Source organism: Rhinopithecus roxellana, chromosome 17, assembly GCF_007565055.1.
Source record: "Rhinopithecus roxellana isolate Shanxi Qingling chromosome 17, ASM756505v1, whole genome shotgun sequence".
Taxonomy (NCBI): domain Eukaryota; kingdom Metazoa; phylum Chordata; class Mammalia; order Primates; family Cercopithecidae; genus Rhinopithecus; species Rhinopithecus roxellana.
Window position 1 is genome coordinate 101785171 of NC_044565.1, and position 22428 is coordinate 101807598.

General features: G+C 44.1%; 1 protein-coding gene across 1 annotated transcript in view; it reads right to left on the reverse strand.

Moving 5' to 3' along the window:
* PRKCE (protein kinase C epsilon) overlaps positions 1-22428 on the reverse strand; it is a 542724-nt gene that overhangs the window by 84458 nt on the left and 435838 nt on the right. Inside the window, exon 11 of the mRNA XM_010364308.2 lies at positions 16216-16370. Within this exon, the coding sequence (XP_010362610.1) occupies positions 16216-16370 (155 nt within the window). The remainder of the gene's footprint in view (positions 1-16215; positions 16371-22428) is intronic.

Genomic DNA, 22428 nt, shown 5'->3' on the forward strand with positions numbered 1-22428 from the left:
ACAAAAAGTTTATTTAAATAAAAATAATGGTGTATCTTAGAGACATCTGAAATTTATTGAACTATGATATTATCCTCATTCTACAGGTGAGGAAATCAAGACCAGAGATGTAAAGTAACCCAGTGTAGGCCTGTTAACGCACTGGAATGCTTTCCGTTATCTTCATGAGAGAGTCTCTGACTACTAGTCCTGAAGACTGCCTACTCCTACTCCAGTGGAGTCCTGGTAAGCACTTAACAATGGCTTTCCAATGGGGAAAAACCTTGCCGATTTCCATGGTATAAGTACCACCATCATGGCTGATTTCAAGCTACCAACGCAATGTGACTGAACACAGAACGGGCAAGAGACACACACTCAGCTTTCCTGCTGGGAGCCGTAGCTAACTCACACCACCTCACAAGAGCAGATTCTTAAAATTTCAGAATTTTGTGAGCTCGTTGTTCAACATGGATAGCTTGAAATCGGCCCCAGGGGGAATATTTATACCATAGAAATCAGTTAATACTACAAATCAGGGTTTTGGGTTTTTGTTTTTTCTTTTTTGAAAGCCAGCTTATCAGCACACACCATCAAAACACCAGAGTCCCAACTCATGGTTCTGTCTGTGTTGCTATGAGATCGAGTGTCCTCGGACAAGCCACACCATCTCTGAGTTTCAGTTTAGTCATCTATATGAGAGAGAATTGGAGGACTAACCTCCCAAGTTTTCTCCCACCTCTGACATTCTGTTAAACACTAGGATTGTCTTTCAGTTCCCACAAGTTGTTCCAGATATAACCTGAGGTCATGTCACCATGCGCTTATAGGGCTTTGACAGTCATTCGATAGCCTCTCAGGCTAGGGTCCCTGGCCTCTATTTGTGCTTTGGGTTCCAGGCATATACAAATTCTGTAGAGCCACAGACCCATTTGGTGTTCCCTCTCCCTCCACGAGAGCCTTTGCACATGCTATTCCCACTCCTTGGGCCACTCTTCCATGTCCTCTTACTCTGGCCAACTCCTACTTAGCCCATTGGATCTGTCTGGGAGAGGTCACTTCCTCCAGAAAGTCTTCCTTGACTTTCTCCAAACCAGCTGCAGTATCCCTGTGATATGTTTCCCTGGCAATATCATCTTGTTTTTTCTATCATAACTCTTATTGTTATTGCTTCTTTTATGGTCTGCCATCCCCACCTAAATTCAAGTGCCAAAGGGGCAGAGACTGTTTCTCTGGTTATCAGTTTAAAAAAAAAGAAATAGGCCAGGCATGGTGGCTCACACCTGCAATCCCAACCCTTCGGGAGGCCAAGGCGGACAGATCACTCGAGGTCAGGAGTTTGAGACTAGCTGGCCAACACGGTGAAACCCTGTTTCTACTAAAAATCCAAAAATGAGCCAGGCATGGTGGAGGGTGCCTGTAATCCCAGCTATTCAGGGAGGCTGAGGTGGGAGAATTGCTTGAACCTGGGAGGCGGAGGTTGTAGGGAGCTGAGATCATGCCACTACACTCCAGCCTGGGTGACAGCAAGATGCCATCAAGAAAAGAAGAGAAAAGAGAAGAGAAGAGAAGACAAAAAAGAAAAGAAAAGAAAAGGAAAGAAGGAATGTTCAAAAAGAGGGTAGAGACAGAATGTGCTCCACTTCCTTGCCATGGCATCTTGGAGTCCTATACCTGGCACAGCAACAATGACTTACTCGTTGTTTGTTGACTGAATAAATGAATGTCTGCTTAAATTATACTGCTCTCCAAACAACAGACATTTTTCTTAGTTGCTTCCCCAGACAAAAGTACAAATCTAGAAAGAAACCCCCTTCTGATTAATGCTTTTGCATGAGCAGATTTCCATCAAGGGAGGGGATTTCGTGAGAGATGCCCCGCTTCCGAGAGGGTGTTGTCTCGGGGGTGTGGCATTCTCAATCCTGACAGGACTAGGACTTCTAAGCAAGCATCCCTGTTCCTCAGCCAGCAGTTCTTGCTTACATGGTTGGTTACAGCCCCTTGAAGGAGCTCTGCTTGCCACAGGAGCAAATAGTTAAACTTGGCAACATCAGATCCCCAAAAAGCTATCTGTTTTGGTTAGGAGGGAGGATTTTGGGTAAATTAGAGAGGGAGGAAAACCCACAGACAGTGATTTGACATACAGACAGCAGAGCACAGGACCACTGGCCAATGAAGTCTCACCTTCCGAGGAATGACAGGAGTTGTGGGCCCGGATCTCTGAATGTTCCTCAGGGCACTCTTGTTACTTGGGATCAGTTACCTCTGGAGCCTCACTGAGGTAATTTTGAGACAGTATTTTCAGAAAGTCATTTTTAGATGCTATTCAAGGCATTCCCAGACCAAACAATCTTAGAATCACAGAGCTGGATCATCCAGTCTGGCCACCATATTTTGGGGGTAGGAAAACTGAGACCCAGCAAGGAGAAGTCATTTGCCCAAGGCCACCCAACTAAGACTGAGCTTTATTGGAGTTCTGGTCCCTAATTCCTAACTCTGTATTCTTTCCACTGCAGCAATTCACCAACCAGACCTTGTGAAGACTAAAAAGACAGGTGAAATGGGGCCATGCACACAGAAAGGAGGCCCAGGGGAAGAGTGGTCCAGAGAGAAGTCCATTAGAAAATGTATCCTGTAGCCAAATATGCTTAGAAAATTCCCTCATCTCCCTGGAGTTGTTTTCTTGATAAATGTAAATCAGTTAGTCAAGAAATCATGGGCCATTAGATATAACCATATATTTATCATAACCCGTGGGAACTCTGTGGGGTCAGCCAACCAAGAAATAGTTGCAATGCAGTATAAAAAGTGCTAAAATATAATGTAGCAGATGCAATGTTAACAGGAGGAAGAAATAACTAACTTTGCTGGAAGAAATAACTAACAGCCAGAAAAAATGATCTGAAGCTGAATGTCAAAGGATGAAAAGTTAGCGCAAAAAAAAAAAAAGTTATTCCAGGAAAAGGTAAGGTATTCCTAAGCAAAAGCACAGAGTGGTAGAAACATGTTGTGTTGTGACTGTTGATGCTTAGGATCTTGGTAATAAATGCACATTTGTCTGGGTGTGTCAAAGGCCCGTCAATGAGCAACTCCTGTTAGGCTCAAATGGTGACTCAAAGGGGAGATTGGCTGGAGAAGCCATCGAGGAGATGGAAAGGGGTCATCTTGTGGGGTAGAAAGAGACCAGTATACAAACATATACAAACTCCAGAGAGGAAGCTAGGGGCAGGGTCAGCTTATGAGTGGCTTTGAGTAAGTGGCAGAAGAGTGTGGATGTGATCTTGTGATAACGGAGTCATGGCAGGCTTCTGAGCAGGAGAGCAACCCAACTCCTTGCTTATTAGAATTAATTGGCCAAGAATGTTAGAAGAAGAGACCCAAAAACAAGGAGAGAGAAGGAGGCAACAATCACCAGTATGAATCCTTAGCTTGCTGCTGCATGACCAGAGGGAAGCAAAACCAATTAAGTGTAGTCTCCACGGCCTCAGCTCACTGTGGTACCCCTACCACTCTCCTCCTCATCCCACTTCCAGCCTGAGTCATCTTGAAACAAACACGGCCAACTGGGAGGGACCGAGCACAGAGACCAGCTTCAAACATTCACACAGGACTCTGCTTACCATGGCAAAGCTGCCACTTGTTTGCTGAAACAATTCCCATTTTTCGTAGCTCAATCATTAGCCAAAGGCATTGAAGAAACAAAAATCGTATGACTAAGCCTTGGAGCATTCAGTACTGGCTGTTGAATATATTGAAGCAATAATTGTTCCAAGACATCTACTTTCTATAGAATACAGCATAGTCATAAAATAAAATATATTGATGCCAAATTTCCCTATATAGGACAGGTCCCAACACCTCAAATTAGCCCTTGTTTGGAAGACTCTATCCAGACAAAGTGTTTTCATCAGTTGACTAACTAGCAGGATACACTCATCCCCATTTTTGAGATGGACAAAGTGAATCTCACGAACTCTGCACTCAGCCACTTGCAAAATAGAATAACAATGATAATAATAACAGTAACAAACGTTTAGTGAGCAATTACTCTGTACTAGAACCAGTTGTTACTGCTTTACTTGTGTTAACTCTCATTTGATTCCCACAATATTTCTGTGTGAGTAGGCGGGAGTAATAACCCCATTTAACAGAGGAAGAAACTGAGGTTTAGGGAAGTTAAGTTCTTTGCCCGACATCACAGATCTAATGAGCGCAGAGGCAGGGTTAGAGACCAGGGGTTCCAGAGTTGTGCCCTTAACTACAATAATGGGTTCTCAGTTCCATACAAGCTACCATGAAAGACACAAAAATAAGAGATGATGGGGTCCCTCATAATTTTTGCTCTGAACACACATTACTAGCTGAAACACTCAAACAAATTCAATCAGGAATTTCCCTTTGGTTCCAAACTTCCTGTTTGCTCTGAACCTCTGATGTCAATGGCAGTCAGAATTCTACTTCTAAGCTGGTCAGCAATAATGTGGCTTCCTCCAAGGAATGTAAACTTGGCTTTCATCCCAGTCAGCTCGGTCTCTCCTATCTCCTCCTCCCTTCCCCTTTGTTAGGTCACAATGCTTTCGCCCCCACAACTGTCATTGGCAGGTAACACTGCATGGAATCAGTTTGGGATAAAGACAGTCTCAACCTCAAGTAGATTTGGACCCATGAAAAAGAGAGACTGGCCGGGCCCGGTGGCTCATGCCTGTAATCGCAGCACTTTGGGAGGATGAGGTGGGCAGATCACGAGGTCAGGAGATCGAGACCATCCTGGCTAACACGGTGAAACCCTGTCTCTACTAAAAATACAAAAAAAAAAAAAAAAAAAAAAAAATTAGCTGGGCATGGCGGCAGGTGCCTGTAGTCCCAGCTACTCAGGAGGCTGAGACAGGAGAATGGCGTGAACCCAGGAGGCAGAGCTTGCAGTGGGCTGAAATTGCACCACTGCACTCCAGCCTGGGCGACAGAGCGAAACTCCATCTCAAAAAAAAAAAACAGTGATGACTCCTGAAAAACTCATGCTGGCATTTGGCATTCCTTTATTAGGGGACAAGCCCTTCATTTATATGACATGGGAGAGGGACAGAATGATTTTTATGACTAAAGCGCACATTTCCAAAGTCAGCTTCTTTGGTGACGCTGAAGCCGTATATGACAAGAGCGTGGGGCCGGGTTCTCATGAAGGTGGCTGGGTGCAAAGGGAGCCCAACAGGGAAGTCAAGGCACCAAAGTCAGACTTCGCAGCTTTCTTTCTTTCTTTTTTTTTTTTTTTTTTTTGAGACGGAGTCTTGCTCTGTCGCCCAGGTTGGAGTGCAGTAGCACAATCTTGGCTCACTGCAAGCTCTGCCTCCTGGGTTCACGCCATTCTCCTGCCTCAGCCTCCCGAGTAGCTGAGACTACAGGCACCCACCACCACACCCAGCTAATTTTTTTTTTTTTTTTTTGTATATTTAGTAGAGATGGGGTTTTACCATGTTAGCCAGGATGGTCTCGATCTCCTGACCTCGTGATCTGCCCGCTTCGGCCTCCCAAAGTGCTGGGATTACAGGCGTGAGCCACTGCGCCTGGCTGACTTTGCAGGTTTATAATGCAAGCAGATATGTCAGCCCTTGCAGCCTATTGGTTACTGTCATGCACATTTATCAGTATCTACGTATTCTGTCCCTGGGTTCCAAAGTAACCACATGAATAAAATAACACCTGATTGTGAGATCTGGGCCCTTAGCCTGCAAAAGAGACACACACTCGCGTATCTACCAACCTGCTCCTCCCAGACTGCAGTGTTAGTGCACTGCCACCATCGTGGGGGTGCCTGTAACTCCTCAGGCACTGGCTGAGCCCCCAAACAACCCTGGAGACATTTTTATGCCCAGTAACTTATTTAACTATTATAATTTATGCCAGGTCCACAGGCCTTGCACTCTTATTTTAATATACATTAGTGGTGCCATTTTACAGATGAGGAAACTGTGGCTCAGAGAGATGAGTTCATTTGCCCAGCACTACACAGTTAGTAAGTGACAATACTAGGACTTGAACTGAGGTTCTCAGTATTAGTTTGCTAGAACTGCTATAACAAAAAACTACAGATTGAGTGACTTAACAGGAATTTATTTTCCTGCAGTTGTGAAGGCTGGAAGCGTAAGACCAAGGTGCTGGCAGGGTTGGTTTCTTCTGAGTCTCTCTCCTTGGCTTGCAGAAGGTTGTATTCTCCCAGTTTCTTCACAAGGTCTTTCCCTGTGCTTGTCTGTGTCCTAATCTCCTCTTCTTATAAGGGCATCATCCATATTGGATTAGGTCACCCAATGACCTCATTTTCCCTTCATTACCTCTTTAAAGGCCCTATCTCCAAATGCCATCACATTCTGAGGTACTGGGGATTGGAGCTTCAACATATGAATCTGGGGATCGGGGGCATGATTCAGCCCATTCACCCTCTGACTCCAAAACTGTGCTCTCCGCTTAGCCAACCAATAATAATGGAGCCTACTAGGTGTCAAAGATTGCACTCAGCACTTCTGCAAATGTTTTCTCATGTAATTTTCAAAACAGTCCAGAGAGGTTTGCATTATAATTCCCATGGAACAGTGAGAAAACTGCATTTCAAACAGTTTAATTATTCTACCCAGGAAAACACAACAAAGATGAGGCAGACCCAGAATTCAGCCTCATTCTTTTGACCCCAAACTCTGTGCTGTCTCCAACATACAGTGCTGCTTCCCATGTAAAACTGGGACTGACAGCAATGAGGACAGGGTGACCTGACAGTGCCAGTGATGGTGGTGGGATGTGGCAAGATCTCCTTTTTGGAAAGGTCATAAATTCAGTGGACAATAAGAGTATCCACTGTATAAGGTTGGTGTGATGACCAAATAAGTTAATATGTGCAAAGTGTTTAGAATAGTGTCTGGCTACACAAAGGCTAAGTAAGTGTTTTGCTATTATTGTTGCTGCTGTTGTTGCTGCTGTTATTATGATTCTTATTCATTTCTGGATAAAGAGTATAGATTTTGAATATTCACCACTATTTTACTTTCCTTCCTAAAATTACACACAAAGATGGAAAGAATAAGAAAAGAAACAAGGCAACACAATGTTGGAACCTTGAAAGTAAACAGATGAGTGGTAACTGAATTAGTAGATCCAAGAAAACAGAATCCTGAACCAGCAATGGGGAAGGTCAAGAGCAATCAAATTTATGCTGCAGAATTTCCACCTTCGTATCCCCAAAGCTCAGGAAATACGCAGTAACAGCTACTCTGGAGATGAGGGTGATGTGGAGAGAGATAAAAGAGAGATTTGCTTGAAAACTAATTATAAACCCAGATTCTTTTTTCCTCTTGACATGGCCCCTTCCCTGTCCCTAGAGGTTTGTTCTCTGGAGCAGTGAAACAAGATCTCTAGACTAAGCATGGAGTGAGGGTAGTTGGGCATGAGGGTATAGTACTGAACATAGGATAATTAAATAAACATGTCTATTCTGGAAGCTGGGTCCTCCAATCTGGCTTCACTTGGTTCCTGTGGTGCTGGCTACTAAGCCATCTCCCTTTAGGCAAGACTCTGGGAGTAATCAAAGCACTCCAAGAGGAAAGGCCTAAAAATAGTGATAGTCTGAGGCTCCCCAAGTAAGTGGGCCACCCAGATTAGTCTATGGTGAACCACAAGTTGACTAGTCCAATATCTGAATGATAGTTCCAGAAAGAGAAAACAGAAGAGAAAGAATCATTAAAGAAATAAGTAATACATTTTCTAGAACTGAAGGGCTTAATTTTCTAAATTGAAGAGATCTATCCTGGGTGAGTGCAATAGATGAAAACAGATCTATGTCGCATCATTCAATAATTTTATAATAATGGAGACAAAGCTTTAACACACTTCTGGAAAAGAGAAATCGATCCATACAAATGATTGAGAATCCAATTGACTTCAGACTTCTGCACAGCAACACTGAGAGTTGGAAGACAATGGAACGATACCTTAAAATTGAGTGAAAATGCTTTTTTTTTTTTTAACTTCAACTTTTATTTTAAGTTCTGAGTTCTTATGCAGGATGTGCACGTTTGTTATACAGGTAAATGCATGCCATGGTGGTCTGCTGCACAGATCATCCCATCACCTAGCTAAGCCCAGCATCCATTAGCTATTCTTTCTGATGCTCTCCCTCTCCCCACCCTCCCAACTCCATCCCTGACAGACCCCAGAGTGTGTAGTTCCCCATCGTGTGTCCATGTGTTCTCATTGTTCAGCTCCCACTTGCAGGTAAGAACATGTGGTGTTTGCTTTTCTGTTCCTGTGTTAGCTTGCTGAGGATAACGGCTTCTAGCTCTACCCACATCCCTGCAAAGGACATGATCTCATCTGAAGATTCTTTTTAATCTAAAATTCTATGCCCAGTCAAACTCTTCATCAAGTCTGAGAGCAAAATAAAGATTATTTTAGATATAAAAGGAAAGTCTCAAAATTTCACTTCCTATATATTTGTTCTCAGAAATCTACTAAAGGTGCTTCACCAAACTGATGCAGTATACAAAAAGAGGAAGGCCGAAGATACTGGAACCAGGAACTGAACATGATGGTGGGAAAAGGAAGCCTAGGATGAAAGTGAAGTGGGATCCCAGGGGTGACAACTTTGTGGCACACACACAGGGCAGAAGGTAACCTTTTAGACTGGAACAGTTTACAAAGCTTGGGGAAGAATGTATCCAAGAATATGAAATTGATAGAATACTGATTATACCTAAACATCCTAAAAGGAGATATGGACAGTTTGTAGAGAGTTTGTGGTTGAATCAATAATAATTACATAGAAAACAAAGAGATATTTATTAACTCCAGGGAAAATAAACAGAAAAAATGCATTGGGAAGGAAAAGTAACTATAGCATACCACATAACTGAATTCCAAATAGTATTTCATAGTCATACTAATGTATACTATATATTCATTTAACTAAAATTACAGAAAACTATATTGAGAGGATGGGAGTTTGGGAAGGGTGTGCATATGTGATAGGGCTGTGGAGGTGGGTAGTGGGTGAGAAACAGAACTAAATCCTCATCTTACACGGTGAAAAGTCACTAGAGAATGTCTAAAATAATTGTTTTTAAAATCACAATAAGGCTAGGTGCTGTGGTTCATGGCTGTGTAATTCCAGCACTTTGGGAGGCTGAGGTGAGAGGATTCCTCGAACCCAGGAGTTCCAGGTTGCAGTGAGCTATCACTGTAATGCTGCATGACAGCCTGGGCAACAGAACAAGACCCTGTCTCAAAAAAAAAAAAAAAAAAAAGGTAACAATAAGATAATGTTGTTTCTACATACAGAGGTACATACCAAAAGACCCAGCTACGAGTTGAATGTGGTTGTTTCTTTGGAAGGGGAAACTGAGAGGAGGGAAGGCAAAAAAAAAAATGCCTTCTTATTTACCAAAACACCATGTAGAACTGATTCATCTACATGTGTATCTTTGATTAAAGTAACATCTGAGCTTTATACTATCTCATTCTGTGAACTCGGGTGAGTTATTCCACCAATTTTGGTTTCCAAGTTCTGCATCTATAAAACGAAGGAGATGGATTATGCAGTTTCCAAGGCCCTCCCTGATTTAACATTCACTCATCATTACTGCCGTGGTAGCTGATCTCCTTCCATTAGAAACTCGGTCCTTAGATCTTTAGGAGTTTTATGTCAAAATATCGTTTTCTATAATGGGTGGGGTAACGCTGACAGCTAAGAACAAGGCTCTCTGGGGAAAACAATCCCCAAGTACCCTCAGTGACTTTCTAAAGCTCAGGTCCTAGAAGACTCAAAGGCAAAAAGAGATGCCCCACTTTCTCCTCCCTTTCTTTGTATTAGAGTTTTAAATAACTTGATAATGTATTAAAAGAGGATGAGACTACACGTTAGACCTTCCAGTTATTAATTCAGTTTTAACTAAAGACTTTCATCCAAGTCAGGAAATTCCTAACCATGTGCCAATGGCAGGATATGATTCCAGAGATTAAGGCACACACTTTCCCCTCTGACTAGCAGGATGGCAGGACTAAAATTTATATCACAACTTCGTATGCATTTTCCATACGGAGGCCTGGTTTGGAGGGCACAGCTAGAGACCTCAGTACAACCCCAGCTCCTTCTAGGAAAGCCCCTCCTAAGCCTCTCCTATGGGCTTTGTTCCCCGTCTCTGGAGAGAACAAGATAGTTAAGACAGGTTTATAAGGTGCACTGAGGTTCTGACTAAATTTTTGTTCCTTGCTCTGAATTCTTATTTGACTTTTTGTAAACATCATGGTCAACGAGGAAAGCTCTTTCTAAGCACCTCCTGAGTACAGAAGAATCTAGGCTTTGCCAAGGCAGAGGCACCTCCTCTCTCTCCCCTCTGCCCAATTCTGACACCGGGCACACGACAGGCACTGAGGGAAGACTGACTCCCAGGGAATGATGATAAGGGCTCATTAGAAATCAAAAGGCTTGGAGAATCTAGGGAGGGAGAGTTTATAACTTATACCTTTCTCCGCTGGTGGATAAAGACCAAATTTTAGTGCTCAAAATGACAAAATGAAATTAATTATTCATGATATGTGACATAATAACATGCTCTGTCATTTCCCACTGGCTTTCATATCCTCTATCACAGTCTGACTTCCAGCAATCACTCTCAGCTACCTTTTGAAGGAGACAAGGCAGGTACTATCTGAACTTCACAAGTGGAGACCAGTCACAAAGAGGTTTTGTAAGCTGCTCAAGAAGATTTCTCAGAAAGTTCTCTAGAAACTGTTAAACTGTTTACCCCTGGGTATTTATGAGTTTGATGAAGAAAAATGGACTTTACACCTTTCTTCTCTGCTTAAATTTTTATTTTTCCTATGACTACTACTTTATCATTTCAAAAAAGAAAGAGTTCAATTTTATCAGAAGGAAAGAATGAAGAAAAAAGGACAAGAAATAATTCATTTCTCTAAAGTGATTTCAGGCATCCCTTTTGGTGACTGGGATGGATAAGAAATCTCTAATGTTCTTTCACTGTATCTTAATAATGTAAATTTGAGGTATAATGTGACTGGCTAATATTTACTGAGAACTTACCGTGTGGCAGGTGGTATTTTAAATTATTTAGACCTATCCACTCATGAAATCCCTACGACTTTGTGAGACAGGTATAACTATCATTCCCACTTTATTGATGAAGATGCAGGCAGAAAACATGGGGACACTTGGTCAGGGCTGTGGAATCTACGTCCTTCTCCACCCTCTGCTGCACAGCGCTCCTGGCTTCTGGATTACAAAAGAAAAAAAAGATACCTTCCTGGCTGCCAAGCCTTCAGCTCCATTCCCAGGCCCCCCTGCTTCCTTCACTGTCTGAGGCATCATCACAAAATCTCTCCTTCATGACATGTGGACAGAGGGCGTATTCTCTGAAAGTCAGCTGCTGTGGTTGAGCAGCTCGGAGAGTCATATGCATAAGCACTGAGCAGCATGTTGAGGAGGAGGAATTTCCCTGGATCAACCGAAGGCCCACCCTTCAAAAACCTCCCACAGTGTCTACAAGTGTATGGGGGGCGGGTTGTTAAATGCCATAATTAGGAAGAGTGGAAACAGGTGATCTAATGCATTCTTCTACTACAGTACAAGGGACAGGAACCCCACCCCCACCCCTCCCCCCACCCCGTGTCCAGCAGGGGACACAGAGACAGCGCCCTCTGCTGTGTAGGGGGAAAAGAGACCAGAGGAAAAGGAGATTCTATCTATCTGCTTGGGCTCTCTTTCAAGTGTGAGCCAGAGAAATGACTTCTCTTACTTCTTGGACATGGACCAATTAGCTGCTAATTAGCTTGTGTATCAATTCCAACAGGAAAGCTGGAAAATTCTATCTCAACTTAAGCAATGACACTTGTCCTCCTAAACTTGGTCTTGCCTGTCTCCCACATAAATTCCCTGTATCACACACAAAACATGGTCTCTGCCTGGATCAGAAGAGCCAGAAGCAAACAGGCAGAAACACATACACACAACTTCTCCATCGACCTCATACAGACCTCCCCATAGAGCCCTTCTCAGAGCCTTTTGCAGCTTGATACAAAGGCAGCATGGGAAACACAGACCACAGGGTCCTCACGAATCCATAAAATAAAAGATAAGAAGAAATGGAGTGTTTTTTAGGGTCACAGAAAAAGAAATATGTTGTATACTAGAAATGCTTCAAACAAAGACTTGAGAAATATACACCTGTGAGATAGCAACCCACTGGATTAGAAGACTCTGGGGCAGTAGAGACTACAAGAACAAATATTGATTCATCATCTACTGCCAGTAGGATACCGTCTTAGATCAACTAGGTAAGCACTCTCAGGTGGAGTTCTCAATGATAGAAGAGGTATCATAAGTAAAAACCCAAGGGTGGCAGAGGGAACAAGCAGAATGCGCAATAAAGAGACTGTCATGTTGCTCAGGGGAGGCATGATCCCACTATGGGAGGGAGTCAGGGGAGGCCGCTCACAGCTGGAGTGCTTGATGAGGTCGCGAGGATGAATTCTCTTCAGCTATGGTCTCCCAATCACCTAGATAACATTTTTTTAAAAATACAAATTCCTAAACTCCATATATCAGATCTATTGAATCAATAGCTCCAGGAGTATTACTCTGGAATCTGTGTTTATGATTATTACGGCAAAACATACATGAAAGTAGACAGAATACTGAACTCCAAGTGCCCATCATCCATCTCCAAAAATCACCTACTCATGACCATTCTGTTTTCACCCATCCCCTTAACTATTTCCCCTCCCCCAGTATTATATAGGATCTGTATTTCTTTAAACCAGGGACCCTGAGGCAGTCAGATCTTGGATGTGAACTGGGAACCACTGATGCAGACACAGATTAGGAGCAAGGGAATCCTAGGGACAATGGGGGTAAAGGCTCAGAGAAGTGAGAGGGAATGGTATTTGGGGGATAATGGCAAGTAATTTGGAGTGCCTAAAGGGTGGCAATGGGGATAAGGGCCAAAAGGTCATCAGGGCCATCAGGGCCCTGTTAACAGTACAGTGTCTCTGTGAGAAGCACAAAACTCCATTTCCTCTGGGTAGAAAAGCATCCCTTGCTGAGGGCTGAAGCTCCCCATGCAAGTGGAGAGGGGCTAGACGCCTTCCCCCACCCACTACCTGTGCCCCTCACTTCTGCTGGCCCAAACTACAAAGCTATGCACAGCAGCACCAGGGCCTGGGGTCTGGTTCCCAAAAGCGTTTGGACTTTATCTTATAAGGGCTGAAGGCTGCTAAGAAGGGGAACATGGAACAACCAGTCTGTGTTTTAGAATAGTGGGCAGCAATGGAGGGGAGGTGGATAGATAGACTGGAGGGCAGAAAACCAAGAGGCAGTAAGCTAGTGAAGACAGCGACTACTGCAAACTAGCCAGGGAAGAAGGGAGAGGGCTGGGAAGGTCCAATGTTGATGGTGAGAGGTTTAACGGAAGAGATCTTGTGTGGGGCTCTGGAAATAATGGGGGGCTAGATATAGAGGAATGCTAGATACAGAGATGTGAAGAGTCATTGGCATGTAGAAGTTGTCTGAAGCCATGGGAAGGTTGAAACTGCCCAGTGTGTAGAATAAGAATGAAGAGGCATGAAGTCCCTGGGGAAAACCAGCATTTACAGGATGAAGGAGCCAGCCATGGTGATAAGAATGGTTAGGACAATGGGAAGGGAGGTGGGGAGAAGAGAATGGCTCATAGAAGCCAATAGAGCAAAAGTGGTCACAGGTTGGTGAAAGGAAGACATTCATTTAGGGAAGCTGAAATGTAAGGGAAGGTCAAGTTTTGGAGTACCTAAAATGATTAGCAAAGGAGTTTACATTTGGACTTGAAAAGGCGGGGTACCAAGTGTCATGGTGTGCAGCATTAGTTAGTGTGTCAGTTACACCTCCTATGCCTGTCACTTACCATGTATGGCTTTGGACACATTCCTTAAATTGAGTCTCTGTATCCCTGCAATAAAATGTTGGTGATTGTACTCACTCTATTAGAGATGGGGAAGACATCTCAAGGAATGGCAGTTTTTCTTCTTGTCCTTGGCACCTAACAATGCACAGCCTTGAAGTACGTGCATTGTATCCAATTCCTGCATCTCTAAGTAGCTTGTAAATTGCTTTGAGGATAGGGATTAAGGCCATTCAGACCATTAACTGAAGTCAATGATCCTATGTTGATATTTATTATGCACAAATCAAGAAGAGCATGTAGAATAAGAATAAAGGAAGATTGAAGGTTTAATAAAAAGAAGAAATGGCCCTTTGAGTTTGAAACTTAGAGAAGGATCCATATAGATGTCCAATCCTACCACAAGGTGAACAGTGGAAGGTGCAGCAATGAAAGTCTCAAATTGCAATTTCTTCACAAAGGAAAGTGAAGGATGCAGAGACTCACTCTGGCTAATGGAGCCAGGCAGGCAGTGCTGCATGGGGTTTTGCGGCTGGACAGAGGAGGTACAAATGAGGGCAGAAGCACAGCAAAGTTGGAAACTGCCAGGTGAGTTTGAGGAAAGCTAAGAACCTTTGTGGGTGCGAAACAAGGGGTGTGGGAAGTGAGGAGAGAAAGGTGTATGAAGCTGTAGCAGACACAGCCTAAAGTGACCCCCAACTCATGCTCTGGTATAATCCCATAATCTTTTGCCCTTGAGTAAGGTGGGGCCTGTGACTTACCTCTAACCAACAGAATATGGCAAAGCTGATGTGATATCACTACTGGGGTTATGCGACGTTATATGGCAAAGGGATATTGCAGATATAATTAAGGCTCAAATCATCTGACTTTGAGTTAATCAAAAGGACATTATCTTGGGTAAGCCTGATTAGGGCCATTGACAAGAAGGCCCAGACCTTCCCTGAAGTTAGAGACTTACGGCAGAAAACACTTGCTCTGCTGCTGGCCTTGAAGGAGCAAGTCACATGAGTTCTAAAGCTGCAAGGAAAAAAAGTCTACCCACAAGCACATGAGCTTGAAAGATGAGCCCAAACTTCAGAAGAGAATGCAGCCCGACTGATTCCTCAATCACAGCCTCATGAGACCCTGAACAGGGCATGTAGATAAGTCATGCCTGGACTCCTGACCCACGGAAACTGCAAGATAATGGATGGGTACTGTTTGACACCATTATGTTTGCGGTCATTGGATATGCAGCAACAGAAAAAAAATGCATGGACTCCCATGGCAAAGGGCCATGAATGGCAGGCTAGGAAGCGTGGGCTTTATTATATGGGTTCTAGGAAATCACTGACTAAGGAAGCTAAGAGATGGCAGAAGGAAGGGAAGCCTGGAGTGGGGTTGACCAGAATGCCTTGAAGAACATCTGGCCAGGGCACTGCTCCCAGGAGCAGGTCAGTAATGCTCAGATGAGTAACCAAGTTCTAGGTGAAACCAAGCCAGCTACTCTTCTACCCAATTAAAAAAATAAATAAATAAATAAATAAATAAAAATAAAATAAGAGGAGGCAAAGACCAAGTGAAGAAATTAACAGCATTGAGAAAACCTTAAGGAACTTTAGTGTCCTTGTTGCTAATTATAAATATTTACTCCTCTCAGAATTCCTGACCTCACAGAAGAGCCTGCATAGCCTTGTTCTCTTTATGGAAAATTAGTGTGCGCGTGCATGTGTGTGTGGACGTGCGTGTGTTTCTTGGAAGGGGAACGGGCAGTAATAAAGGATTGGATGATCTGCAAAAAGTCACTTCCAGTTGGATATTGTCTAGTTCCCATTCCCTGTTCCCCACCCAAGATCATAAACCCCCAGTCCCTCAAGCAACTCCTCCTTCCCTGATTCTATCTGCTGGAGAAAACTAAGCCAAACAAACTCAGGAAGTGGCAAGAGACTGGGAAGGGGAGGAAGTTCATGGCACAGAAGAAAAACATAAAGAGAATGCCCTGATGTTCAAGGAAGAGGGTGGAGGAGAGAGAGAAATGAAGGTCACACCAAGGCCACCTGGCACCAAGCCTTTAAAATGTCATGCTTGAGCTTTAAATCAAAACTGGCACAAACAGTGGGTCAAATCTCCCAGGGCCATTCAAATACTAACATTCACAGGAATAAACAGCCCCCCAAAAAGCCTTCTGTAAGCAAATTGGAACAAACAGCTAATCTACAGCAGGTTGCTAAGAGATGAGTGGGCAGGAGCTGAAGTCAGTTCAAGTATCTGAAGCATCCTTTATTTTCTTCACTTTCAGCAAAGAGAAGAGGAGAGAAGAAGCTACCTGTAGATGACTCCATGCTGGTGGAGGAACATGAGGGCCGACGTGACCTCTGCAGCATAGAACCGTGAACGAGGCTCATCAAATTTTCGGGAGCGCTGAATCTGAAACATGAGGTCTCCACCATTTACATATTCCATGACGAAAAAGAGGCGGTCCTGAAAGGAGAGAAGAAAATGCCATTTGGGTCATTCGATTGCAGCTGCCCACACAGGCCAGCTTAGTGTGAGCTCAGCATAAGGTTACCAGGAATCAAGGGGGAAGAAGCCTCAAAGGTGGGTGAATCCTGGTAGCACCTGATCCAGAAAGAAGACAAAGGAATAAAGCACACAGATTACAGTATGAAGTGCAATTTTACTTTTTCTCTGTCTTCCTTTGGTGGGCATCAGCTCGGTCTAGTGGAAGTAGCCTAAATGGACAGAAAGGAGACCTGGATCTTTGATTTTTGTTGCCAACTAGAAGTGTGGCCTTGGACAAGTCTCTGCCCTTTTGGGGCTGCAGTTGCCTTTATATGTGTGGTAGGTTGAACAACCCTCCTCTAAAAGATATCCAGGTCCTAACCCTTGAATGTGTGAATGTTACCTTATATGGCTAAAAAAAAAAAAAAAAGAAAAAAAAAGGATTTTGCAGATGTAATTAAGTGAAGGATCCTGAGATGGGGAGGTTATCCTGGATTACCAGCATGGGTCTTAAATACAATCATAAGTGTCCTTATAAGAGGCAGGTAGAGGGAGACCTGAGACAGGGAGGAGGAGGCCAAGTGGCCATAGAGGCAGAGATTGGAGTGAAGCCGTCACAAGTCAAAGGATGCAGATAGCCCCAGAAGCTGGAAGAGGCAAGGAGCGGAGTCTCTAGAGGGAGAATGGCCTGGCCAGCACCTTCATGTAGGCCCAGTGATGCTAGACACCTGGCTTCCAGAACTGTGAGAGAATATATTTCTATGGTTTTAAGCCACCAAGTTTGCAGCAATTTGTTGAGGCAGTCCCAGGAGACTAACAGATTGCAATGTGGAATCATGAGACTGTGAACCCCCATTCACTGTGAGGGCCACTTTTTACTTTGGAGGATATTCCCTCCAGGATCCCCTGTGGCTTCTTCGCTCAAGGCAGCCCTCAGAACGGCCAAACCACAGTCATACCTCATTGGAGGTGGCCCCTTCTTACCTGCAATCTATGACAATGTGGGGAGAGGATGGACTGACATTCTCTTTGCACCATTTCTTGACTATTATATTCTAAGTTCCTAGGGTGTGGGATGCTCTGCTAGGTGAGGGCAAAGAATTATAAGCCATTGCTGTCCAGGGGAGCTTACAATCCAGGGGTGGAGATGGAAAATGGGCAAAATGATTAAAAAACAAAATAGGAGCCAAATGCATGAAAAACACCAAGTGCTAAAAAGATTCAGAGTAAAAGGAGCTCTCTGACTTGGGAGGCCATGGAGGATTTTAGATGTAGCTAGGCCTAGAGAGAAAAAGAAGGTCAGGGGAGGCAGGAACCAATGCCAGGACATGGGAATGGAGTAAGCAAGTTTAGGGGCCAGTAAACTGACCAGATCAGTTGTAGAGGAAGGTTAGCAAAGTAAATGGTGAGGTTTAAGAGGCCAGAGAGGCAGAGCACATTCTTTTTTTTTTTTTTTTTTTTTTTTTTTTTTTTTTTTGAGACAGAGTCTCGCTCTGTCGCCACGCTGGAGTGCAGTGGTTTGCTCTCAGCTCACTGCAACCTCTGACTCCCTGGTTCAGGCAATTCTCCTGCCTCAGCCTCCTGAGTAGCTGGGATTACAGACACATGCCACCATGCCCAGTCAATTTTTGTATTTTTAGTACAGATGGGGTTTCACCATGTTGGCCAGGATGGTCTTGATCTCCTGACCTCGTGATCTGCCCGCCTCGGCCTCCCAAAGTGCTGGGATTACAGGCGTGAGCCACCGTGCCTGGCTCACATTCTTAACACATAGCTATAATCTAAGTGAAGCTTCCAGGAGGATGTTAGCATATTATTTTCCATTAGGTCTCAGTAAAATTTACCAATGAGCTTCTTTATTTAGGAAGCATATCTGTCTTACTATTGATATCTCTTTGAAAATAAAGTCCATAGTTAACAATTGTTATTAATTCAAACTACTTTCATCCCCACTGCAGTCTCCAGAATTATTCAATCTTTACTGATATTCACAAAGGACCTAAGTCCGGCTTTTCTTCCATTTATTTTGCCCTTCTCCTTCCAGGCCTACCTCGTTTTCTCCCCAGAGTACAATTTTGTAATCAGAAGTACATGGGCTGCCTTGCCGACTATTTATTCAATCATCCATTCTCCATTCAAATCCTCATTTCAAAAATTAAATGCTCTGGCCAATCTCAGACCATCGGAATCAGAACTTTTAAGGATGGGGGCCCGGCCTCAGTAGTTGTAGAAGCTCCTCAGGTGATTCCCATGTGTGGCCAGGGTTGAGAAGCACGGACTCTCCTCCATCTGGTTTCTGCCTAGATATCTTGCATCTGTGCAATATAAGGATTATACATTATTTTGGTCTCCTTTCTGTCGTTTCAAGGATTCCTTCCAAGAACAAAGACTCTTCAACTCATGCATTAGAATCACATGGAAGCTTGTTAGGACATGGATTCCTGAGCCCCCCACTCAGATATCTGGTTCAGAAGATCTGGGCAGAGTCTGAAAATCTGAATCCTCTAACAAGTTTCCGGGCAATGCTGGCAGGCCAGGGACAACGCTGTGAGAGCCTCTGCCCTGGAGCACCAGGGCAAGCCTTTCACCTGGGAAGTACAGCTGGATCGTTCACTGAACACTAAACCACACCACCTGAAACAGCCACTGAGGTGCCCATTCCATAGTCACCAGCCCTGGACTTGGACTTTAGCAACAATGGAGTATTTCCTTGACTGTGTTTAGGAGAATCCAAATCTCTAAAGGGGAAGAATCTCCCCTCCCCGTCATCCTCCCTGGCTGCTTTTTATTCTACCAACACGACATAGTTTTTAAGAGTAGGGGCTGTGGGGTGAGAAAGAGGCGTTCCCATATTGATTTTATCACTTACTGGCTGCAAATGACTCCGGCAAATGCCTTTGACTCTCTGTGCTCAGCTTTCTGATCTGTAAAAATGAGGATGGGCCGGGTGTAGTGGCTCACGCCTGTAATCCCAGAACTTTGGGAGGCCGAAGCGGGCGGATTACTTGAGGCCAGGAGATCGAGACCAACCTGGCCAACATGGCCAAACCCCGTCTATACAAAAAATACAAAAATTAGCTGGGCATGGTGGCGCGTTCCTGTAATCCCAGCTACTCAGGAGGCTGAGGCATGAGAGAGAATCGCTTGAGCTCGGGAGGTGGAAGTTGCAGAGAGCTGAGATTGCACCATCACACTCCAGCCTGGGTGACAGAGAGAAACTCCGTCTCAAAAAAAAAAAAAAAAAAAAAAATCAGGATGATTGAGTAATAGAATCTGCCTTACAGAATTCTCATGAAGGTTAAATTAGATGTTAAAATGCCTGGCTCAAAATGAAGATTGGCTATGACTGTTGCTATAGATGGTATTTGAGCAGTTATCATCTTAAGTCTTCATTTTCTCTGACCTCTCTGCAGCTTTCTTCCCTGACCACATCCTCTTTCAACACACACTTGTTTCCTTTGGCTTTCAGATTTCCCCCCTATATTTCTGGCAGGGCTTTCTCTGCCTCTCTCATGGGTTTTGCCTCTTCCCAGCTGTTAAGTGTTGGAATCCCACAAGGCTGGGCTCCAGATGCTCCCCATCTTCACTGAGTGCTCACTGAGGATCTCCTCCACGCCCAGTTTCCAAGGCACTTCTACGCAGATGACTCACAAGCTCAGACTTCCATCCTGGACTTCTGTTCCAAGCTCCAGACCACTCATCCAAATGTGGTTCTGATACCTCCATCCAGATGCCCCCAAAGGCACTCAAACCCAACATGTCCAAAACTGACTTCACGATCTACCCCAATGAACTAGGTCTCACGGCAAAGCTTCGCCCTTCAGAAACCTGAGTCATTTAATACCTCTCTCCCTCAGTCCTCAACAAGTCCTGTCATGTTTACTTATTGTACCTTTGCATTTCGTACCTTTTCCCCTGTATACTTGTCCATTTCTCTCTCTCTACCACCATCACGCCCACCATTCTGGCCCAAGCAACTATCATCCCTTGTCTAGATTCTTGCAGACGCCTTGCTGCTGATGCTTCCCACATTTACTCCAGTTCCTCTTCCAAATGCTGGTCATGCTCTAGGTAGAGGGACCCTGCTGAAACAGAAATCTGCTTGTAACCCATCCCCCTTCCTCCTCTAAGTCTACTGCTTAGTTTTTTGAGACAGTCTCGTGCTGTCACCCAGGCTGGAGTGTAATGGTGTGATCTTGGCTCACTGCAACCTCGCCTCTCGGGTTCAAGTGATTCTCCTGCCTCAGCCTCCCGAGTAGCTGGGACTAAAGGCAAATGCCATCATGCCCAGCTATTTTTTGTATTTTTAGTAGAGATGGGGTTTTGCCATGTTGCCCAGGCTGGTCTTAAACTCCTGACTTCAAGTGATCCACCCGCCTTGGCCTCCCAAAATTCTGGGATTACAGGCATGAGCCACCGTGCCCAGCCTCTATAGCTTGATTCTATTAAAGTCTCCCTGGTACTCTAGGAATAAACAGAAAACTCTCTAATACACCTCAAAGTCTATGTGATCTTCTTAGTCTTCTCCTTTCCAGCTGTCCCTTGTTCCCTCTGTCCTAGGGCTTTACTGATGCTGTTCTTTCTGCCTGGAATATTTTCTCCTCTCCCCTCCTCACCCTTCAGATCTCAGCACAACCATCTTTTCTTCCAGGAAGCTGCCCCTGACTTCTCTGACAAGGTCAAATCCCCCTATAATGTGCTACACTCTCTGTTGTAGCATTCAGCGCAGCAGAGGTGTTATTTGTGTAATTAATTTATGACTTTCTCCCCCCGTAGTCTGTGTGCTTCATGAGGGCAGGAACTGTTGGTAACTCTGGCTTGCTGTTTTTTAAGGGAATTAAACTAACCTGAAAGAGAAGTTGTTATAATCTCTTTTAAAAACACCTTTAAATAGAAGAACTAAAAAATGTTAGGGGGCTATAAGAAGCAAAGAGTGATCTAAATATTTATATCCGCAGGCCAGGTGTGGTGGCTCATGCCTGGAATCCCAGCACTTTGGGAGGCTGAGGTGGGAGGATGGCTTGAGGCCTAAACAACATAGCGAGACCCTGTCTATAAAAAAAAATTAAAAAGTTAGCCAGGCATGGTGGTGCACACCTGTAGTCCCAGCTACTGGGGAGGCTGAGGTGGGAGGATTGCTTGAGCCCAAGAGGTGAAGGCTTCAGTGAGCTGTGATCACACCACCGTGCTCCAGCCTGTGCAACACGGTGAAACCCTGCCTCTAAAAAAGTGTGTGTGTGTGTGTGTGTGTCTGCATAACTGCAAATTCTTACTGCTTAGCTAGTTAAGTTAGCTAGTTGAGTCAGCCTGCTGCTGTGAGCCCGTGTCTGCAGAATCTGGAGCTGGGTGCCCACTCTCACCATTTCAGAGGGTCTGTCTATATCAACACCTCAGTATTTGGTTATAGACTTGAGTGGTTCTTTTGTTCTTTGGATAGTTGTCTTCACTTCCCAGTGAGACGCTCAGCTCCTTGAGGAACACACTTATTCTTCCTAGCAATCCTAAGCAATATTAGCTCCAAACTCCACACCTGAGAAGGTGCTCAAGCAAAATCTGCTCATCCAACCTTCGCTCCAGGGAACACCATGAGAGGAGGAATTTTTGTTGCTTTAGTTCCTTACTGTAGTCCCAGCAACTAGAATTGAGCCAGGCATATAGTGGGTTCCTATTATGTCTGCATCAAATGCCTGAGTTCTTGAATACCCACCATGGACAAGGTTCCGATTGCCAGAAACTCAAAGGTAATCCAGAGCTGGTTTCCCCATGTCATTTCTATTGTAAAACCTCATCTTGAGCTATTCTAACTTTAGCCCATTTTGAACTTTAGTTTGAACTTGCTTTCTACTCAACAGAGCTCCATGTTCATGACCCCAAAGCATGATCAACTCTTTTTTTATACATTCAGGCTGTATTAAAGCAAGGTAAAAGTTTCATTTCCCCTCCCTTTACTAAGTCTGCATTGTTTCTGACCTTCAAATCTAACACATTTGAGAAGCATGTTTTGATGCAGGGTGAGAACTCAAGTCATTCTGAGAAC